Here is a 20293-nt window from a genome sequence, read left to right as displayed (position 1 = left end):
ACATATCCTACAGTGAACCCAAACCCTTAAACAATGACATCTGGGATCTTCACATCCTACACATGACATTTGCAAGATGGTATTTATTCCTGTAACGCATCAGGTATTTCAAACTGAAATATCTAGTTTAACTTTTTTTTTATTACAAAATAATTCTACATTTTTAGGTCAAAAACAACTTCGAGGGTAGAAAATTCCCAGTTGAAACAGATTTATATACACTTTACTATAATTCTGCATATTTGCTATGGGCCCATGCACATACAGCTGAAAAAGTGTCATGTTGTACTGATTGGAATCTATATTGTAATATTGTTACGTAACCACTAACCAATAGCAAAGTATTTTGAATACAAATATAACAATACAGTTACATAGAGAAAATTTGGTTTATTGAAGTAGCCTGCTGTTTATCATGAACCAACAACCACTGTGGAGTAGGCACATAAATTGTAACGCACAATGACTCAAAACACAGAGAACATTGAAATGGTTTTATTATATAAAACTCAAAATTTTCTTAAAAAGATTGTAAATAAAAAAATCAATACTTAGTTTTAACCTTTTGCAATAGATTTGTTTAACACCAAAATGAGAAGAATTACAAACACCTGACAACCTGTCGTAAGCACTTAAAACGCTATACAAAAATGTTCCTTGAACAACACCCTGTTTTAAATATTATATTCCTTTAAGATACATGGGATTAATCCCGTTGGGAATCTCTCGCAGGCTGACCACACCACTGGTCACTCTACGGTGGACCAGCCTTGAGTTGTAAGTAAACCTTTCCTCAAGAGCTCCCTGGCACTTTAGTAGATCTTCAGCACTCAGCAACTCTCTGGCCACCTCCTTGTGTGCATTAAGTAGCTGAAAAATTACAAAAATGGAAGTCAAAATTGGTAATAAAAACATGTATAAACACAATCAATGAAAGATTAAGTGGATGTATCATCTTCTGAACTTTTTTATTTCACTACATTTTAGAATATTTATCTGTTTCTAAAGCCACCCGTGTTTGCATCAAAACACTGAGCTATCTGCATTCAAAAACTTACCCTCATATCTAAAAAGGCATGCAGAAAATGCTAAATTCTTAAGATTAATTTTCACAATATCACTTTGTCCTGTGTATATAAGCTTCCAGCATTAATTTCTTACAAATTAAGTGTTTACTGATTTTACAAATGTGGTCAAACAGACACAAATCTGTGTTGACAGTAGCTCTGTAAATTCTCATTTATTGGTCAGTACATAAAAAATAAATCATCATTTAAAAATTTTTATTATTCTACCTGAAGTTGTCTGTCACCTGTATGAAGAAAAAGTCTCAATTAAAATTAGAGTAAAAAAAACAAAACAAATAAAACAGTTGACGCATCTTGTGCTACTGTGTGGCTCAATGGATTGACATGTCTATAATACGCTCTTTTATTTTGACAAATTAAGGTCTAAATTATTTTCATAACACCAGGTGATAAAAGAGGAAAAGGCCAGGTCATGCTCATGGTTAGCATCTTGGAGAAGGGACAGAACAACAGTGTCGTCTGAGAATTATCTTGTCCAAAAATAGTGCTTAGGATAGTTATATCCTTACTCTGTGCCTCCTGTTATTCAGGGCTTTATGTCTTCAGTCTTGTTTGATCTTGTTCTCTTCAATCAGTCTGTGATCCTCTTACAATGTTCATAGTAACGCCTGCATGCTCCTATAAAAAAAAAAAGGAAAAATGAGTAAAAAATAGCAATGCTGCATTTATTAGGTGAAGCATTCTTTCTTGACCTTGATGCACTGTCCATTGAAATAAGAAATTTGAGAGGGAGAAAGAGATAAACGCCAACTCTACACAATTATCTGAGATGTAAATATTACAGTGGCACTCATGGGCCATGTCAGAGCTTACATCTGCTCACATCAGAAGAGAGAACGACCAGAGGCCTTGTGGGACCTGCAGGAGGGTGAACGTGCACTGACACGAAATGGAGAGCGTTCAGGGGCATGTATTAGTGAGCAGATTTCATGAACTCATTTAACGCATTTGCTTAGCTAGAAGGACCAAGGAGTATGAACTTTGGATTCATTCAAACAAAAAAAGTTTTGTGATAAACATATTTTGATGTCATTAAGGCATGATTGGATAGATTAGTAACTGTACAGTTACTAAATGTTGCATGGATTATATGGAAAGATTTCACCTTATTTTGACAATACTTTAAGAGATTATTTTTGTTCATCATAGATTATGTGAACCAAACAAAAATATAGTAATAATATGGACTAATGATCATATAGGTATTTTGGGTAATGAAAGAGCAGATAGGTTGGCTAAGGAAACTGTTAAAAAAGTAGATATTGAAAAGCCAACCAAGTTGTTTAAATCTGAAGGTAAAAGTATAGTTTGGAAAGAAAGTAAGAAGTTATGGAAAATGAGGTGAGATAATGAGATAAAAGGGAGACATTTAGATAGGATTCAAAATACAGTTGATGTTACAAGAATGAGAGGATTAAATAGGAGGGAGGATATAATTATATATATTTAATATATAATATATATATTTATTCATAGATGTAATTATAAATAGAATAAGAACTGGTCATAGTTTGTTGATTGGCACTCTTTTTAAGAAGGGGAAACATCTTACTGGTTTATCTAATTGGTGTAATTCTATAGAAACGATGGAACATGTTTTTATAAATTGTGAGAAATATGTGAGTCTAAGAAGATTATTGAGTGTGGAAATAGGTTGTAATAGAGAGCTGAAATGTGATTATGTGGTTTATCAGTTGAATAGTGATGGAGGGGAAAGATATTTCGTTTTTTGAAAAATACTGGTCTGATTAATAGAATTTGAGGAAACAAATAATGAGGAGTTAAATCCAAGAGCTGGTAGTAGTGCAACAATGATGGATGCAACCTGCCGTTAAAAACTAAAGAAGAAGAACATTTCTACTCGGAAGTCGCATTTTTGTTTTTTTATTAAACATTTGGAACAAACTGTACAGAAACGAGTGGCATGTATATACAAAAGAAATACCAGGTTGTAAAAGTTTAAGGCACACATAAAATTATAAGATGAAAGAGAAAAAAACACAGAGAGGCACAAATTCTCATCAAATAGGAAGTCGGAATATCCGAGCTCCGATTAGGAAATTTAATCTGGAACCTCCACGAAAGTCTGAATTATGAGTCAGTTGTAGACGAACTACTTTCAGTGTTTATAAGACGAGATGTTTCAACGCTGTTTATATGCACGAAATAGCGCGTAGATCAGTGTTATTGTTGTAAGGCTGCTGTTACAGTTGTTAGCAACACGAACGAAAACAAGCAGGAAACTGGAACGCTACAACCCGGAAATGACGTAAGTTCCTACGTCCCAGTTCCGACTTCCGAGGTTCCGCAGCATTTATCCTTTGTTCTCTGTTCGTCAGCAGCCCAGAAGCGGGAGTGTTGATAAAGCTGTAAGAGAGCTGCAGCAGCAGCAGTTGATGAACTCTGGAAAGAAGTCCAGCAGCTTGAGGAACATCTGGTCAAAGAAACTGGAGGGAAGCAGGAGCTCAAACAGCGGCAGGACGCAGCAGAGGAAGAGACACCAGATGATGGATGATGTTTTCCAGCCCAGATTAGGTTTGGATGTTTCCTTCTTCATGCCAACTGTGTGGATGGTAGTTAAAGTTTAGGAGCCGTTTTCAGTCTGCTGGTGGATTATTCCTCTGAATTAGAACTCGTTGTTAGGATAGTGAAACATCAGCAGGAGCTTCTGGAGCCCAGCTCAGAAATATTAGAGTTTGAAACGACAGAGGATCATCTAACTGCGGTGAAGTGAGCCGATATACAGGTCCTTCTCAAAATATTAGCATATTGTGATAAAGTTCATTATTTTCCATAATGTCATGATGAAAATTTAACATTCATATATTTTAGATTCATTGCGCACTAACTGAAATATTTCAGGTCTTTTATTGTCTTAATACAGATGATTTTGGCATACAGCTCATGAAAACCCAAAATTCCTATCTCACAAAATTAGCATATCATTAAAAGGGTCTCTAAACGACCTATGAACCTAATCATCTGAATCAACGAGTTAACTCTAAACACCTGCAAAAGATTCCTGAGGCCTTTAAAACTCCCAGCCTGGTTCATCACTCAAAACCCCAATCATAGGTAAGACTGCCGACCTGACTGCTGTCCAGAAGACCACTATTGACACCCTCAAGCAAGAGGGTAAGACACAGAAAGACATTTCTGAACAAATAGGCTGTTCCCAGAGTGCTGTATCAAGGCACCTCAGTGGGAAGTCTGTGGGAAGGAAAAAGTGTGGCAGAAAACGCTGCACAACGAGAAGAGGTGACCGGACCCTGAGGAAGATTGTGGAGAAGGGCCGATTCCAGACCTTGGGGGACCTGCGGAAGCAGTGGACTGAGTCTGGAGTAGAAACATCCAGAGCCACCGTGCACAGGCGTGTGCAGGAAATGGGCTACAGGTGCCGCATTCCCCAGACCTGGGCTACAGAGAAGCAGCACTGGACTGTTGCTCAGTGGTCCAAAGTACTTTTTTCGGATGAAAGCAAATTCTGCATGTCATTCGGAAATCAAGGTGCCAGAGTCTGGAGGAAGACTAGGGAGAAGGAAATGCCAAAATGCCAGAAGTCCAGTGTCAAGTACCCACAGTCAGTGATGGTCTGGGGTGCCGTGTCAGCTGCTGGTGTTGGTCCACTGTGTTTTATCAAGGGCAGGGTCAATGCAGCTAGCTATCAGGAGATTTTGGAGCACTTCATGCTTCCATCTGCTGAAAAGCTTTATGGAGATGAAGATTTCATTTTTCAGCACAACCTGGCACCTGCTCACAGTGCCAAAACCACTGGTAAATGGTTTACTGACCATGGTATCACTGTGCTCAATTGGCCTGCCAACTCTCCTGACCTGAACCCCATAGAGAATCTGTGGGATATTGTGAAGAGAACGTTGAGAGACTCAAGACCCAACACTCTGGATGAGCTAAAGGCCGCTATCGAAGCATCCTGGGCCTCCATAAGACCTCAGCAGTGCCACAGGCTGATTGCCTCCATGCCACGCCGCATTGAAGCAGTCATTTCTGCAAAAGGATTCCCGACCAAGTATTGAGTGCATAACTGTATATGATTATTTGAAGGTTGATGTTTTTTGTATTAAAAACACTTTTATTTTATTGGTCAGATGAAATATGCTAATTTTGTGAGATAGGAATTTTGGGTTTTCATGAGCTGTATGCCAAAATCATCCGTATTAAGACAATAAAAGACCTGAAATATTTCAGTTAGTGTGCAATGAATCTAAAACAAATGAATGTTAAATTTTCATCATGACATTATGGAAAATAATGAACTTTATCACAATATGCTAATTTTTTGAGAAGGACCTGTAAGTCAATGGATCTGATGTGTGTGTGTTTTTAAAAATGAAGATAAAATAATAAATGCAGGTTTTAGCAGTTATTTAGATTTCCACAGACTTTTCCCAACATTTATTTTTCTTGTCATCAGGTTAGAAACTATGTGATGTTTTTACATCATTTTCCACAAATATCAACATCCAATAGAGGAAAATGTGTCCATCCTCTTTTTTTTCTCATTATTTTAGAATCTAAAACTAAAATAGGTTCTTGAATAATAAAAACAAATTTTAACATAGTAGATATTTATCAGGAATTATAACTTGTCTTTTTCAAAAGGTCATGTAAGATTTGTGTCTTTAAATTAGTTTTATGTAGCTGGACTGAGGGCAATAATTGCTCTTTTTATTGTAAAGGTGACAGACCTCTAGTTTAGGACAAAACATCTCACTGAATATGAAGTTCAATAAAATAACCAGAAACTGTTCTGTAATCTTCTTGTTGCTGATGTAGAGAAAGCTCCTTCAGTGCATATTAAACTATCGTTTGCACGTCAAATATTCTGAACATAAAGCCACAAGCATGGAGTAACACGAGTTCCCATCATTGAATAATAACGCTCACTGATATAAAAGTGATACTTAATAATTAAAGCTACAACTAATCATAAAATAGAATAGATCTCATGGGTTCTGATGGATTTCCCTCAGAAACTGTCCACTAATGCCGCTTGATGCATATTTCACACATTGAAGGATTGTTTAAGGAACAACTAGTTGTTGGTTTATGATAAATTATGTCTCCTTTTTCTTATCACTGCACTAAATGATGAAATGTGTTTATTTCTGTTCTCTGTGCTATATTCATATGAACAATCTCTACTTCACAAACCATCTGCTTCACAGCAAAACTCAGGCAATTATGTTTTATATAATAGTGATTTAATTCAGGGGTTAAATATGAGATTCTGCACATGACCTAAACTGTCAGTTCTTGAGGTTCAGTTTTCTCTAAACTGCTGATCAGATGTTTTTCTCTAATGTGAATCTTTACCAGCTTAGAAACATGAAGTTAAAGTTGATCATAATGCATGTAATGTGTTTCAGTGCTGCCAGCAGATGTTAAAGAAGAGGCTCCTGAAGAACAGAGTCCTGATGTGGATCAGCAGGAGCCAGAGCCCCTCCAGATAAAGGAGGAACAGGAGGAACTCTGGACCAGTCAGGAAGGAGAGCAGCTCACTGTGAAGGAGGAGACTGATACCAGGTTTCCATTAACTGCAGCTCCTTTCAAGAGTAAGGATTTGTTTGTGTGTGTGTCTCCTGTCTGCCAGCTAACAGTCTGGTGCATCTGGTTGTCTTTTATGATCAAAAGTAGATTAGCTTCACAAAAAGGAGGAAGAAATGAGACGTTTCTTGAGCTGAAACTGCCGGGAAAATACGACCCAAACAGATTATAAAGATATCTACGCAGAGCCTGGAGAGACTAAATTAAACTATTCTGCTCTCCTACAGACTCAAAGTTCACAACAAAATGTATTTAAAGGCTAAAAAAGTGGATTTTGCAGATGTCTCCTTTAACACTGCTCTTAATGCGCATGAACCTGTTCCTCTGACAGCTTCCAGAGAACTCTAATTAGTTTCTTAATTTCTTGGACAAGGTTGACATTAGGGCCTGTATTTCTCTTCCCTCCTATGACCCGTCCATCTTGGTCACCTGCCTCGCTGTCTTTGATCACTGGGAGCCTTAATTCCTTTCCTCTCTAGAGACACTGGTTATCAGTATAAAACCATCTGGCTCCCCCTGTGATGTTCTTCCTCCATGTCGTCTTAAGGAGTTTTCTTCTTCTATTGGCCTCTTTATCCTTAAAATTATTAACAGTAGTTTGACCTCCAGCGTGGAGCAGAACAATTTTAAACATACTATTGTGAAATCTGGCCCCAATCAGTTTGCTTTGATAAGCTTTAGGTCAATCTCCAAGTTACCCTTTTCTGTCCAAAATTTTGGAACAACAGTTTACAACCAGCTGAAGCCTTACTGGATAAACATATGATTATGGAAGTGTTCCAGTCTGGGTTTAAAACTTACCACTGAATCGGCTCTTTTAGGGATTTTTGATGATGTATTCTTAGCAACGGATTCTGGGAACTGCTTTTAGATTTACCAGCTGCTTTTGATCCAGTGGATCATAACGTTCTCATCTCCAGACTGGAGCAGTGGGTGGGCATCACTGGCTCAGCTCTTTAATGGTTCAGGTCCTACTTCTCTGATAGGAGTTTCTGGGTCATGGTGGATGATTTTACCTCCCCTGGGGGATACCTCAAGGCTCCATTCTTGGTGCCCTGAGGTTGCGTTTTATATTTGTGCTGATGACTGTCAAGTCTATTTCCCTTTAAAACATAATGTTTCTGTTTAGCCTCTCCTTGATTGTCTTAGTGACATCTGGGCATGGATGGCACAGAATTTTCTTAATTTTTATTAAAAATAACTGGTCATGCTTTTCAAATCCAGTGACTCCAGCAGTATTTCTTCCTGTGGCCCAGCATAAAAATCCAGCATCATTAATTAAGTTTTAGTTTAATAAAAATGAACTATGGCCTAAAATTTAAAACAGGTTTGAATGTCCCACCCCAGTAGCAGCTTTAATTCTGCTTCATTGTTACATCGACTACCTCTCAGCGGTAGCCTGAAGGTCCTGGGTCTGACTCCCCCTCCTAATTTATCTTCTGCATGTAGCTTTGATATCTCTGTTGACCAGGTGCGTAGAGAGCTTTAAAACCTTCACCCTAGGAAATCTCCTGGTCCTGACGGTATCAGCCCAAGAGTTCTGAAGGCTTGTGCGGGTCAGCTGAGTGGAGTGCTGCAGTACCCCTTTACTATGAGCCTGAAGCAACAAAGAGTTCCAGAGCTATGGAAAACATCATGTCTGGTCCCAGTGCCAAAAAAAGTACATTCTGAAGGACTTCATGGCTATAGACCCATAGCTCTGACCTCCCACATTATGAAGGTCAGAGAGAGGCTGGTTCTGGTGCACCTGAGGACACGGGTGTCTGCAGCCCAGAAGCCTCTGCAGTTTGCTCACCAGCCCCATGTTGGAGTGGAGTCCTGTGTGTGTCTTTTAGACTTTTATTAGTGCATATTGTTTGTTTTTATGGGTGTATTTTATGCTGGGACAAATTAATTTCCCCTTTGAGGATTAATAAAGTTTCAATCAATCAGTCAAAGCTTGGCTCACAGGTCTTCTTTCTTTCAGTTGAGGCGGCCGTCAGAAATCAAGCCCCTCTAGTCTTTCTCTGTCTTGCTGTGACATTTAGTGGCTAAAAGGCAACCAGCTTTGTCGGGAAACTGTTGGTCTAGAGTTGATGCACGCGCTGGGGATAGTATTTATCCTGATATTTAATTCCAGCTCCAGACCTTCTAAAGGTAGATATCCCCTTGGGCAAGAGGCGCTTATTCCCAAGGTTCCACATCGATGTATGGATGTACTGGCCTTGTGAGGACGTTTCCTGGTCCTCACTTTTTCAAATTCCGATTTTGGGACAGGGGTTAGGTTTAGGACTAGGGTATGAATTGAGTTTAGGCTCAAGAAATCAAGGATAATGAATGGAAGTAACTGAAAATCCTCATGAAGGTAGAAGTATAAGGATGTGTGTGTCTGTTTGTTAGAATGGCATGTTATGAAATTATGATTATTTGATTATGAATATTTAGAAAAAAATATATAATTCAACAATCATAATTAATATATAATGTATCATTCATATCCAAAATCACCCACAGTGTTTAGATATTCAGAATATACAATGAAAATGTGATTGTTTGGCTGCTTGCACTTAATAATTGGAAGTATTAAGTGAGAAGCATGGACGTGAGGACATGATGAGTGGCTGAGATCTCGTGAGAGCTGTGCTCAAGTAATAACTAAAGTAAAACAAGCCAATAAATTGAAGCCCAACATAGAAACGTTTAAAATACTAACCACTGTCTCATATTTCCCAATAAAACAAACTGGAAGAGGAAACCTTAGACAGCTTGGATAGCTAGGTAGACGAATGTTTTGAAAACATAGTAATGGGCAAAACAGCAAAATCTACCTGTAAGGCAGGAGTAAAGAGATTCAAGAAAATCTGATTAAAATCATAACCAATCAAACGCATGAAGCTTCTAATAAAAGCATCCAAAGTAATTGAAAATCCTCAAAAATAACAAAAAAAGCTTTATATATTATGTACAAAATAATAAACATACGGTATTTTTATCAACAATGTAATAACTATTCTTTTTCAGCTTTAAAATAAAGCATTTAAATCAGAATATACATTTGTGTTTTAGAATATGGTAATTAACACTAGAACTCCCAAGCCCGTCATTTTGACGGCGAGCATTCTGGATGCGAGGCGGTGATGATGTCATCACATTACATTGGTCAGCATGCTAAAGGTTTTCTTGCACGCTATAAAATGATGGTTTTGACAAGAATTAATAATAGTATTTGATCAAAACCTATTATGTTTTATTATGATTTATATATAGTACTGAAAAATAATACAGAGTAGCGGGTACATTTAAAAAAAAAAAAAAAAAGCTTTACTAATCTGACCAAAAGCTGGACAGCTCCATGTTACGCCCCCCTTTCACTCCGCGGACATAAACTAGCGCTAAAAATGCCTTCAGCTCATCCACACTCATGTCCCAGGAGGAATCATCTCCAAGCAGAGGATCGCGGTCTGGGCATCTTGGATCTGGCGCTCTGTCAACGTGTTCTGGCTCTGACGGCTCCCTCTACTTTCTTCCTCCCCTACTACTGTCCACACAGTGCCATCCTTTCCTATTTCCTTCTCCTTCCCAGGTGTGCGCTCGTCTTGCGATGAAAACGCAGTAAAGCGCAGAATAGATTGTTGTTCTTGGGCTACTATATCTATGACCTAACTTATTGTTTATTTCTTTGTCCATCATCAGTATCTTGATCTCTAGTTTCTCTCCTGCCAGCTGGATTGCTGGGTTTATAGCTGGGCACTGATCACCTGGCTCGTCTCCCTGTCTCTTAACCTGCGCTGATTGTGGCACTGTTGCTATAGTTTATATATTATTAGTTTACTAATCAGTAAACTATAGCCTGAAATGATAAAATGGTTACATAGGCTAGTCTTTTACTTCCTTGAAATAATGCGCCTCAACCTCCTGCTAACGGGACGACTTGTGTTTTTTAGCCGGGGGAGGCTCACTCTCTGACCCGCTGTCACTGGAACTGAATGCTGACCAAGAACCGTCAGAATCCCTCTCGACCCCAGAATCACGATCATCAAATTTTTGAAGCATCTCCAATGCCTCTTGAGCAGAAAATATCCTTCTAGAAGCCATTTGTAGGATGCCAACAATCTCCTTCTCAGACTGCGTTCTAGAGTGGCGGTGGCTAGGCAACGCTCACGCGTATACTCAGCTGTGGGAAAAAAAATATCAATGTAAATAATAGGGCCGTCAAAATAGCGGCTGTGGTAGTTAGAGGTAGAAATACTTAGATCTTTAAATAGAGACATAGGAATACACAAGACACAGGTTTAGAAAATGGTCAGGATGCCAGGAAGATAAGAGTTTTAATAAAAACGAGAGCTATGGCATGTCAAACTTTCAAAACCGTCAAATTGACGGCCCTGGGAGTTCTAGTGTTAAACCATGACACCGTGAAACCAATATATTTACAGTCCAGGTTATCACACCATTGTGGCCTCTCTGATTTTACCTACTGTACTGTTCACTGATATTTATCAGATTCTTTTCTCTAGTTTTAATCTTTATCATCTTTGTAACATTATCAGGATAAAGTTGTTCATTATGCATATAAAGTGTTTCAATTATGTCTGCAGATGTTAAAGAAGAGGCTCCTGAAGAACAGAGTCCTGATTTGAACCAGCAGGAGCTGAAGCTCTTCCACATAAAGGAGGAAAATGAAAGAATCTGGGCCAGCCAGGATGGAGAACAACTGAATGTGAAGAAGGAGACTGATGATACCAGGTTTCCAGTAACTGTTGTTTATATGAAGAGTGAAGAGGATGAAGAGAAACCTCTGCTCTCTCAGGTTCATCAACACCAAACAGAAGAGAGAGATCTTCCAAGAAGCATCTCAACTGACCAGATAAAAGTAGAAATTAAAGAAGAGGACTGTGGGACATCAGTATTCAGCAGGAACCCAGATCTAAATACTCATGGAGGCTCTTCCAACTATTCTGAAACTGAAGACAGTGAGGATGATGAAGAGGATGATGATGTGAAGTATCATAAATCTGAGCTTAAACACTTATCAGACTCTGAAACTGAAGACAGTGAGGATGATTGGAAGGAGAGCAGGACTCCAGGATCAGACAGAAACGCTGTCAACAAATCTTTGAGCTGCTCTGAATGTGGAGGAAAATTTGCTAACAGACGCTCTCTTCAGAGTCACATGACATGTCATCCAAGATTAACGTCTTCAGATTGTTCTGGTAATGAGACAAGCTTCAGAGAAAAGAAAAACATAGATTCACTGACAAAGTTTCAGACGGGTAGTAAAGATTTTAACTGTAGTGAGTGTGGTAAAAGTTTTAACTTGAAACGAGATCTCAAAAGGCACACAAACGTCCACACAGGAGACAAACCTTTCATTTGCGATGCATCTGGAACAAGATTTACCTACAAGTCAAGTTTAGGGAAACACATCAGTATTCAGACAGAATACAAACCCTTTAGTTGTGATACATGTGGAAAAAGATTTGCCTTCAAGTCACAATTAAACAGACACATGAGAATCCACACAGGAGACAAACCTGTTATTTGTGATGCATGTGGAAAAAGATTTGCCTTCAAGTCAGATTTAAACAAACACATGAGAATTCACACAGGAGACAAACCTTTTAGTTGTGATGCATGTGGAAAAAAATTTGCCTGCAAGTCACAATTAAACAGACACATGAGAATCCACACAGGAGACAAACCTGTTAGTTGTGATGCATGTGGAAGAAAATTTGCCTTCAAGTCAGATTTAAACACACACATGAGAATTCACACAGGAGACAAACCTTTTAGTTGCGATGCATGTGGAAGAAGATTTGCCTTCAAGTCAGATTTAAACAAACACATGAGAATTCACACAGGAGACAAACCTTTTAGTTGCGATGCTTGTGGAAAAAGATTTGCCTACAAGTCATATTTAAACACACACATGAGAACCCACACAGGAGACAAACCTTTTAGTTGTGATGCATGTGGAAAAAGATTTATCACCAAGTCACTATTAAACACGCACAAGAGAATTCACACTGGAAATAAACCCTTTGGTTAAGATCTTTGCGTGGACTGCTTTGGTTTCAAGTCACAATAAAACAAACGCAAGAATCCAAACTGGAGAGAAACCTTTTGGTTGTGATGAATGTGGTAAAAACTTTACCTTCAAGTCAAATCTAAACCAGGATGATAGAATTTACAGAAAAGACAAACCCATTGCTAGTTATGTTTGCCAGGGCCACCATTCATCCTAGGGTTTTAACAGATTTCAATGAGTGTTTCATCGCACATAGGTTGGTTTTATGGATTACAGACTTTTTAATAGGTAGAGTCCAGCAGGTTCAACACTCTCTGACAAAACAATTACCAGCACAAGCTCTCCTCAGGGATGTGTTTTATCTTCATTGTTATTCACCTCGTACACAAACTCCTGCAAAAGCACTTTCCCTAATAGACATTTAATTAAATATGCCGACAACATGGTCCTTTTAGACAACAAAGGAGAGGAGCATGGACTAGTTCAGGCCCTTTCACTAATTGGTGCAAAAAATCCAAGTTGCTATTGAGTTCAGGAAGCTTCAGTCATTCTCTCCAACCATCATCGATGGAGATCAAATTGAGACTAATGCTAGAAGTACCTGGGCATGGTTCTGGACTGCCATCTAAGGTGAGACTCATGGGCTGACAGGGCAACTTAACACCCTTAGAATGTCCTTGACTTCTGTTCATCAGAACAGTCCACTTAAGAGTCAGTGTCTCGTTAAATAAATTTAGTTTAGGATAAAACAACCTAAATACTGTTAATTTCATTGTGTTTAGCTTTTGTTTGTGGTAGTATGAGGCTACCTGGTGAAGCTAATCTGAACAGACCTCTAAGCCTTAAGGCTAGTTTTATTTGTTCTGTGTTTTAAAGTTGAAACAAATGTTACTTCAATGAGATGTTTTAAACAGTGATGATCCAGTAATGGGAGTTTGCTCCATTTTATCTGTGTTTTTGTATAATCGCTTTGAACTAACCTGCTAAAAATGTGTTCCAGTACTGCTTAAATCATGCTAAAGGTTTTCTTTGCTAGCGGCTAACAGGCTAATAGCCTTGCTTATAAACATGGTATACAGCTTTGTTTACACGAGAGCTTGTCTCATTCGCTCCGTAATCGTTGGATAACGCACCATCAATGGTACATTATCCACACCATTGATGGTGTGGATAACGCCATCAATATTTGTATTGTATGGTATTTAAAATAACGTATACAATTATTGAATAAGGTATTTTCTTTGTCTTAGCAGCTGGTGACCTAGATGTGAATCACCACATCTCTCTATCCGTCCATTGGCGGTTCGCCCCCTGGCGTCTTCAAATAAAGTTTCTCACTTCCATTTTAAGCGGTAATAACTCTGTTCAACCATGTGCTGAAGAATAATTACATACCATTGAAAATCAATTGTCCCAAAAGGTTATAGATTTCTTATTTGGGAAGTTATTCTTTTGAAAATTATTTTATTAAAATAATGTTTTACTTACCTTCTGTTTTGTGTTGTGACTGGTGTTTTGAACATATACCAGTTGTTGCTCTTAATTACTTTTAAAACTAATTTGACCTCATTTCCAGATTCCTCAAAATAAATCCTGGTCCTTAAACCTAAATATCAACACTGAACTATGACATCATTGCATCAATTTTATTGGTCCCCTTTTATCTTTTATTTGTATATTGTTTAATTAGTTTCTGTATTCCTTTATTTTGTTTGGTAATTTTAGTTGAATAGTTGTAGATCGACAGACGGATCGGTGCGGCTGCCACAGTAATGGGGGCGCTGTGCCGGTCCATTGTGGTGAAGAGAGAGCTGAGCCGAAAAGCAAAGCTCTCAATTTACTGGTCGGTCTACGTTCCTACCCTCACCTATGGCCATGAACTTTGGGTCATGACCGAAAGAATGAGATCCCGGATACAAGCGGCTGAAATGAGCTTGCTCCGTAGGGTGGCCGGGCACTCCCTTAGAGATAGGGTGAGGAGCTCGGCCATCCGGGAGGGGCTCGGAGTAGAGCCGCTGCTCCTCCACATCGAGAGGAGCCAGTTGAGGTGGCTCGGGCATCTATACCGGATGCCTCCTGGACGCCTTCCTCGGGAGGTGTTCCAGGCACGTCCCACCGGGAGGAGGCCCAGGGGACGGCCCAGGACACGCTGGAGGGACTATGTCTCTCGGCTGGCCTGGGAACGCCTTGGGCTCCCCCTGGAGGAACTGGAGGAGGTGTCTGGAGAGAGGGACGTCTGGGCGTCTCTGTTGAGTCTGCTGCCCCTGCGACCCGGTCCCGGATAAGCGGAAGACGACGAGTACGAGTAGTTGTAGTCTAGTATTTTTTAATTGACATATTTTAACTTAGTTGTTTTTTTTGTTTTGTTCAATTCTTACATTTTGAAGAGAAGGTGCGGTGAATTGATTCCATATGTATGCAGAGTTTGCTGTTCAGTAATGCCAGTGCTCGAATCACTCTTTTATCTATTGTTCTAATATCACCACCATATTCAGCTGGTATTCACAGGACAATACTTGAAAGGCTGGTTATTTAATTAAATATAAAATAACATCAGTATATTATTGCACAACAACATTTGTTAACCATGCAGTTATATCAAAACATTCTGTTAGCTTTAGCTGTAATAAATTTCATATCATCAGTGTCTGTTTACAGCAATCTGTGATGAAACATGGAGTAAATCCTTCATTCAATGTAATATTTGACCTGTTTACTCCATTTAATTTATGTTGCTGCTCTGTGTTGGATGTTTTTCAGACTTGTTTTATGATTATCTGTGAATATCCCAAGCTTTCCTCAGTAAAGATTATAATACAGTTTTAAAGTGAAAGTTTATTGTTCAAAACCAGGGTTTTAATCCAACCAGAAGCTATCTTTTCCCTTCTTTTGCCTCAGAAGCAACAAAACACTGAACTCCACTTTGACAAACTTCTTTAAAACTGTTAAAGTTGCACCTCTACATGTAGTTTGTATTAAGTCTATAAAAGTCACAAATGGCAGATGTGACACGATTATTGGTTATAGTTTATAGAGCTCTCTTTACCCTACCTGCTTCATTAATGACAAAGCTCTGCCATGAAGTCGTACCTTTTCATTAATAATAAGTAAAGACTGTTGGTTAGTAGCTGAAAAAAAATCATTGTACCTTATTTTTCAGTTTTTAACTTTTTGTCCTATTTTTTACTTTAATTGTTGTTTTATATTTTCTTAGCAAATTAGTCTTCCTTTAAAATAAATTGTTTTAATGTTTCCTGACTCCTTTATTAATTAGTCTTACTGCAGTATCTTTGTGTTTATGTCTTGGTTTTAAAAGGAGCTATAAAAGCAAGGTTGAATTGAATTATGCTGAAGATCAATAAATTGTATATGAATGAATGTTTTAAGGAACTTTAACTTTTCTGGGCTGCGGTTGGGTGGATGGGGTGGTGCAGCATGTCTTGTTCCTGCTCCACTTGTGAAAATAAATCTGTTGGGCTTCTTCTTGGCACCTACGCAACAATTAATATCACAGTAAAGTGGCGTTTAGACTTCCAAATGTCTGTTTAATTCCATATTGATTCTATTAAGTAGATCTTCAGCTCCTTTTTTCAATGATTCACTTTAAGCAGATAATATACAAACAAATAAGATATGTCCACCCTGTTATTTTCCCCCTTCTTACCATATGTGTTGAATAATGGAAAAAGTTTTTTTATTTTTTATAATGATGAAATAACTGCAAAAAATTATTCCTTCTTTAATATATCCAATAGTTCCACCTTCTTTTCTATATACAATCTGACTCTGAATATATTTAATCTTCCAACTAAAAGTATTTGACAGCAGTTTTCTTGTAAATAAATCACAGGATTTTTAACCTATGAAAATAGTTAGTTTCATAAAACCTGGGGATGACAGAGTGGACAATGAAGTGACTGGGTGAACACTGGCCTGGTAGAGAACCATTGATACTTAACCAGTATCTGACTAAAAAAGTGAGTAGTTTTTTTTGTTTTTCAAACATTGATTAGAAAAACATATTTGATCAGTTAACACATAACAAAATCAAAGTCAAGGTCTTCATGCGGTTGGCTAGGCTCCATTGAGGATCAGGTTGGATCATGATTGAAACTGATCTCTTCATGATTGAATTATCTTCATATGAATCTAGTTAATTCTGATTTCTTGTCTAATTGGAAATTAATTTGACAGGTTTGTGTGGAAAGTTCTTTGAGATGAGACTAGTTGTGAATTGGTGCTGTATAAATAAACTGAACTGAATATGCAACACTCTAAAACGGTGTTTAGGTATGAGTGTGTTTGAGTCTGTATGGTTGTTTGTCTACCAGGTGCTTCTCCATGCCTCCAAGGTCCATCAACGCACATCTACAGACCCCACTGTTGTGTTGTCTTCTATGTTGGTGAAGAGTGTACTTTTTTCATCATGTAAAGCACTTTGAATTGTCTTGTTGCTCAAATTTGCCATACAAATAAACTTGACTTGTCTTGCATTGACCCTCACCTTGTTCTCCTCCGACCAACCCTTTATTATTAATCAGTAAACTAACCAGCATCTGACCGCAGCTCATGCCACTGTTGATGCTGCTGCAGCATTAGGTTGATTTTCTTATTGAGGAGCAGTTTTCCCGTCCACTTTGAACATGACATCCTCTTGTGCCACTGTCCATGGTGCTGCAGTGTCAGTTTTACTTGCTTTATAATCAGCAGCTTCCAGTCTACAAAGAACCTGACCCCCACCTGTTCTGATCTTCATAGTTCTGCAGCATCAGTATGATTTCTTTATGAATGACCATTTTCTCAGTCCACCCTGACCTCTTTGTGTAACAGTATCCATGGTACAACATGATCCCTTTTACTTTCTCATTAATCAGCACTTTCCTTTAAGTTCTGAAACCGACTTCTGCTTGTGCTTTTGCTTCTTTTACATATATATATATATATATATATATATGAATTTACACACTGCTCAAAAAAATAAAGGGAACACTTAAACAACACAATATGACTCCAAGTAAATCAAACTTCTGTGAAATCAAACTGTCCACTTAGGAAGCAACACTGATTGACAATCAATTTCACAGCTGTTGTGCAAATGGAATAGACAACAGGGGGAAATCTTTGGCGATTAGCAAGACACACTCAATAAAGGAGTAGTTCTGCAGGTGGGGACCACAGACCACTTCTCAGTACCTATGCTTTCTGGCTGATATTTTCGTCACTTTTGAATGTTAGTGGAGCTTTCGCACTTGTGGTAGCATGAGACGGACTCTACAACCCACACAAGTGGCTCATGTAGTGCAGCTCATCCAGGATGGCACATCAATGTGAGCTGTGGCAAGAAGGTTTGCTGTGTCTGTCAGCGTAGTGTCCAGAGCCTGGAGGCGCTACCAGGAGACGTGGAGGAGGCCGTAGGAAGGCAACAACCCAGCAGCAGCACCGCTACCTCCGCCTTTGTGCAAGGAGGACCAGGCCACAAATGTGCATGTGTCTGCACAAACGGTTAGAAACCGACTCCATGAGGATGGTATGAGGGCCCGACGTCCACAAATGGGCGTTGTGCTCACAGCCCAACACCGTGCAGGACGCTTGGCATTGGCCAGAGAACACCAGGATTGGCAAATTCGCCACTGGCGACTGGCGAGTGGGTCAGTAATGGTGTGGGGTGGCATTTCTTTGGAGGGTCGCATGGTCCTCCATGTGCTCGCCAAAGGAAGCCTGACTGCCATTAGGTACCGAGATGAGATCCTAGACCTAGACCTCATGTGGCTGGAGTGTGTCTGCAGCTCCTGCAAGATGAAGACATTGAAGCTATGGACTGGCCCGCCCGTTCCCCAGACTTGAATCCGATCGAGCACATCTGGGACATCATGTCTCGCTCCATCCACCAACGTCACGTTGCACCACAGACTGTCCAGGAGTTGGCGGATGCTTTAGTCCAGGTCTGGGAGGAGATCCCTCAGGAGACCATCCACCGTCTCATCAGGAGCATGCCCAGGCGTTTGAGGAAGGTTAGGTTCATAATTAATAAACAATCCGGAGTATTTCTTCAAATTTGACACAGATTTAACTAAAACATTTCCTCCAGTGATGTAAAGATGCTGATATAACCCACAGCTCTGTGAACCTCATCGTTCTCTGTGTTACTCGGAAATCAAAAAGGTTTGTAAGGATACATTTCCTGATTTATCCTGGAGAAGGTGGGTAATGTTTGTTTTTCTGATATTTGAACATTTTATGTCCCTAAATATGATCAGACATTTTGAGAATTAATCACTAATCCATTATTATTTTGCACAAATGCAACTTTTCTAGACTAAAACCCCCTTTATTGCAGTCTACAAGGATTCTGACCTAAATGTAAATGATATCCAAACCTGTTGGAAGAAGATGGCAGGTAGAACTAGAAATATTTGTGTTTCTATGGAAGTTTGTTGTAATGTTCAAATGTTTTTCATTCTGTAGGGCAACAGTAATACATAATAACAACAATACATTTATTTCCGGTTCCGCTGGCCCCGCTTCCTCTTCCCAAACACGTGGATCTCTTCTGGGTTCTTCATCCTTTGTTCCCTGTTCGTCAGCAGCCCAGAAGCGGGAGTGTTGATAAAGATGTAAGAGATGTTTAGTTATCAGGCTCCTCTCCTGTGGAACCAGCTCCCAGCTTTAGTCCGTGAGGCAGACACCCTGTCTACAGTGCCTTGCGAAAGTATTCGGCCCTCTTGAACTTTTCAACCTCTTGCCACATTTCAGGCTTCAAACATAAAGATATAAAATTCTAATTGTTTGTGAAGAATCAACAACAAGTTGGACACAATCGTGAAGTGGAATGCAATTTATTGGATGTGTCAAACCTTTTTAACAAATAAAAAACTGAAAAGTGGGGCGTGCAATATTATTCGGCCCCCTTGCATTAATACATTGTTGCTGCAAGTCGCTAGGGGTTTGTCTCTATCAGTTTTGCACATCGAGAGACTGAAATTCTTGCCCATTCTTCCTTGCAAAACAGCTCGAGCTCAGTGAGATTGGATGGAGAGCGTTTGTGAACAGCAGTCTTCAGCTCTTTCCAAAAGATTCTCGATTGGATTCAGATCTGGACTTTGACTTGGCCATTCCAACACCTGGATACGTTTATTTGTGAACCATTCCATTGTAGATTTGGCTTTATGTTTTGGATCATTGTCTTGTTGGAAGATAAATCTCCGTCCCAGTCTCAGGTCTCTTGCAGACTCCAACAGGTTTTCTTCCAGAATGGTCCTGTATTTGGCCCCATCCATCTTCCCATCAATTTTGACCATCTTCCATGTCCCTGCTGACGAAAAGCAGGCCAAACCATGATGCTGCCACCACCATGTTTGACAGTGGGGATGGTGTGTTCAGGGTGATGAGCTGTGTTGCTTTTACGCCAAACATATCATTTTGCATTGTGGCCAAACAGTCGATTTTGGTTTCATCTGACCAGACCACCTTCTTCCACATGTGTGGTGTGTCTCCCAGGTGGCTTGTGGCAAACTTTAAATGAGACTTAACGGATATCTTTGAGAAATGGCTTTCTTCTTGCCACTCTTCCATAACGCCAGATTTGTGCAGTGTACAACTGATTGTTGTCCTATGGACAGACTCTCCCACCTCA

At 39.2% G+C, this 20293-nt stretch overlaps 1 protein-coding gene and 1 pseudogene across 1 annotated transcript; one reads left to right on the top strand and one right to left on the bottom strand.

The window, feature by feature from the left end:
• The window catches only part of LOC124861450, a 700723-nt pseudogene that overhangs the window by 657811 nt on the left and 22619 nt on the right, over positions 1–20293 (bottom strand).
• LOC124861457 (gastrula zinc finger protein XlCGF57.1-like) lies at positions 3185–14148 on the top strand. The gene is made up of 4 exons (XM_047355252.1): positions 3185–3357; positions 3431–3623; positions 6476–6661; positions 11231–14148. The coding sequence occupies exons 2-4, from the start codon at positions 3485–3487 to the stop codon at positions 12679–12681; spliced, it is 1776 nt and encodes a 591-aa protein (XP_047211208.1). The 5' UTR covers positions 3185–3357; positions 3431–3484; the 3' UTR covers positions 12682–14148.

The sequence above is a fragment of the Girardinichthys multiradiatus genome, chromosome 24 (assembly GCF_021462225.1).
Source record: "Girardinichthys multiradiatus isolate DD_20200921_A chromosome 24, DD_fGirMul_XY1, whole genome shotgun sequence".
Taxonomy (NCBI): Eukaryota; Metazoa; Chordata; class Actinopteri; order Cyprinodontiformes; family Goodeidae; genus Girardinichthys; species Girardinichthys multiradiatus.
Note: the sequence above shows the minus strand (reverse complement) of the source record. Positions and strands in the feature narration are given on the sequence as shown.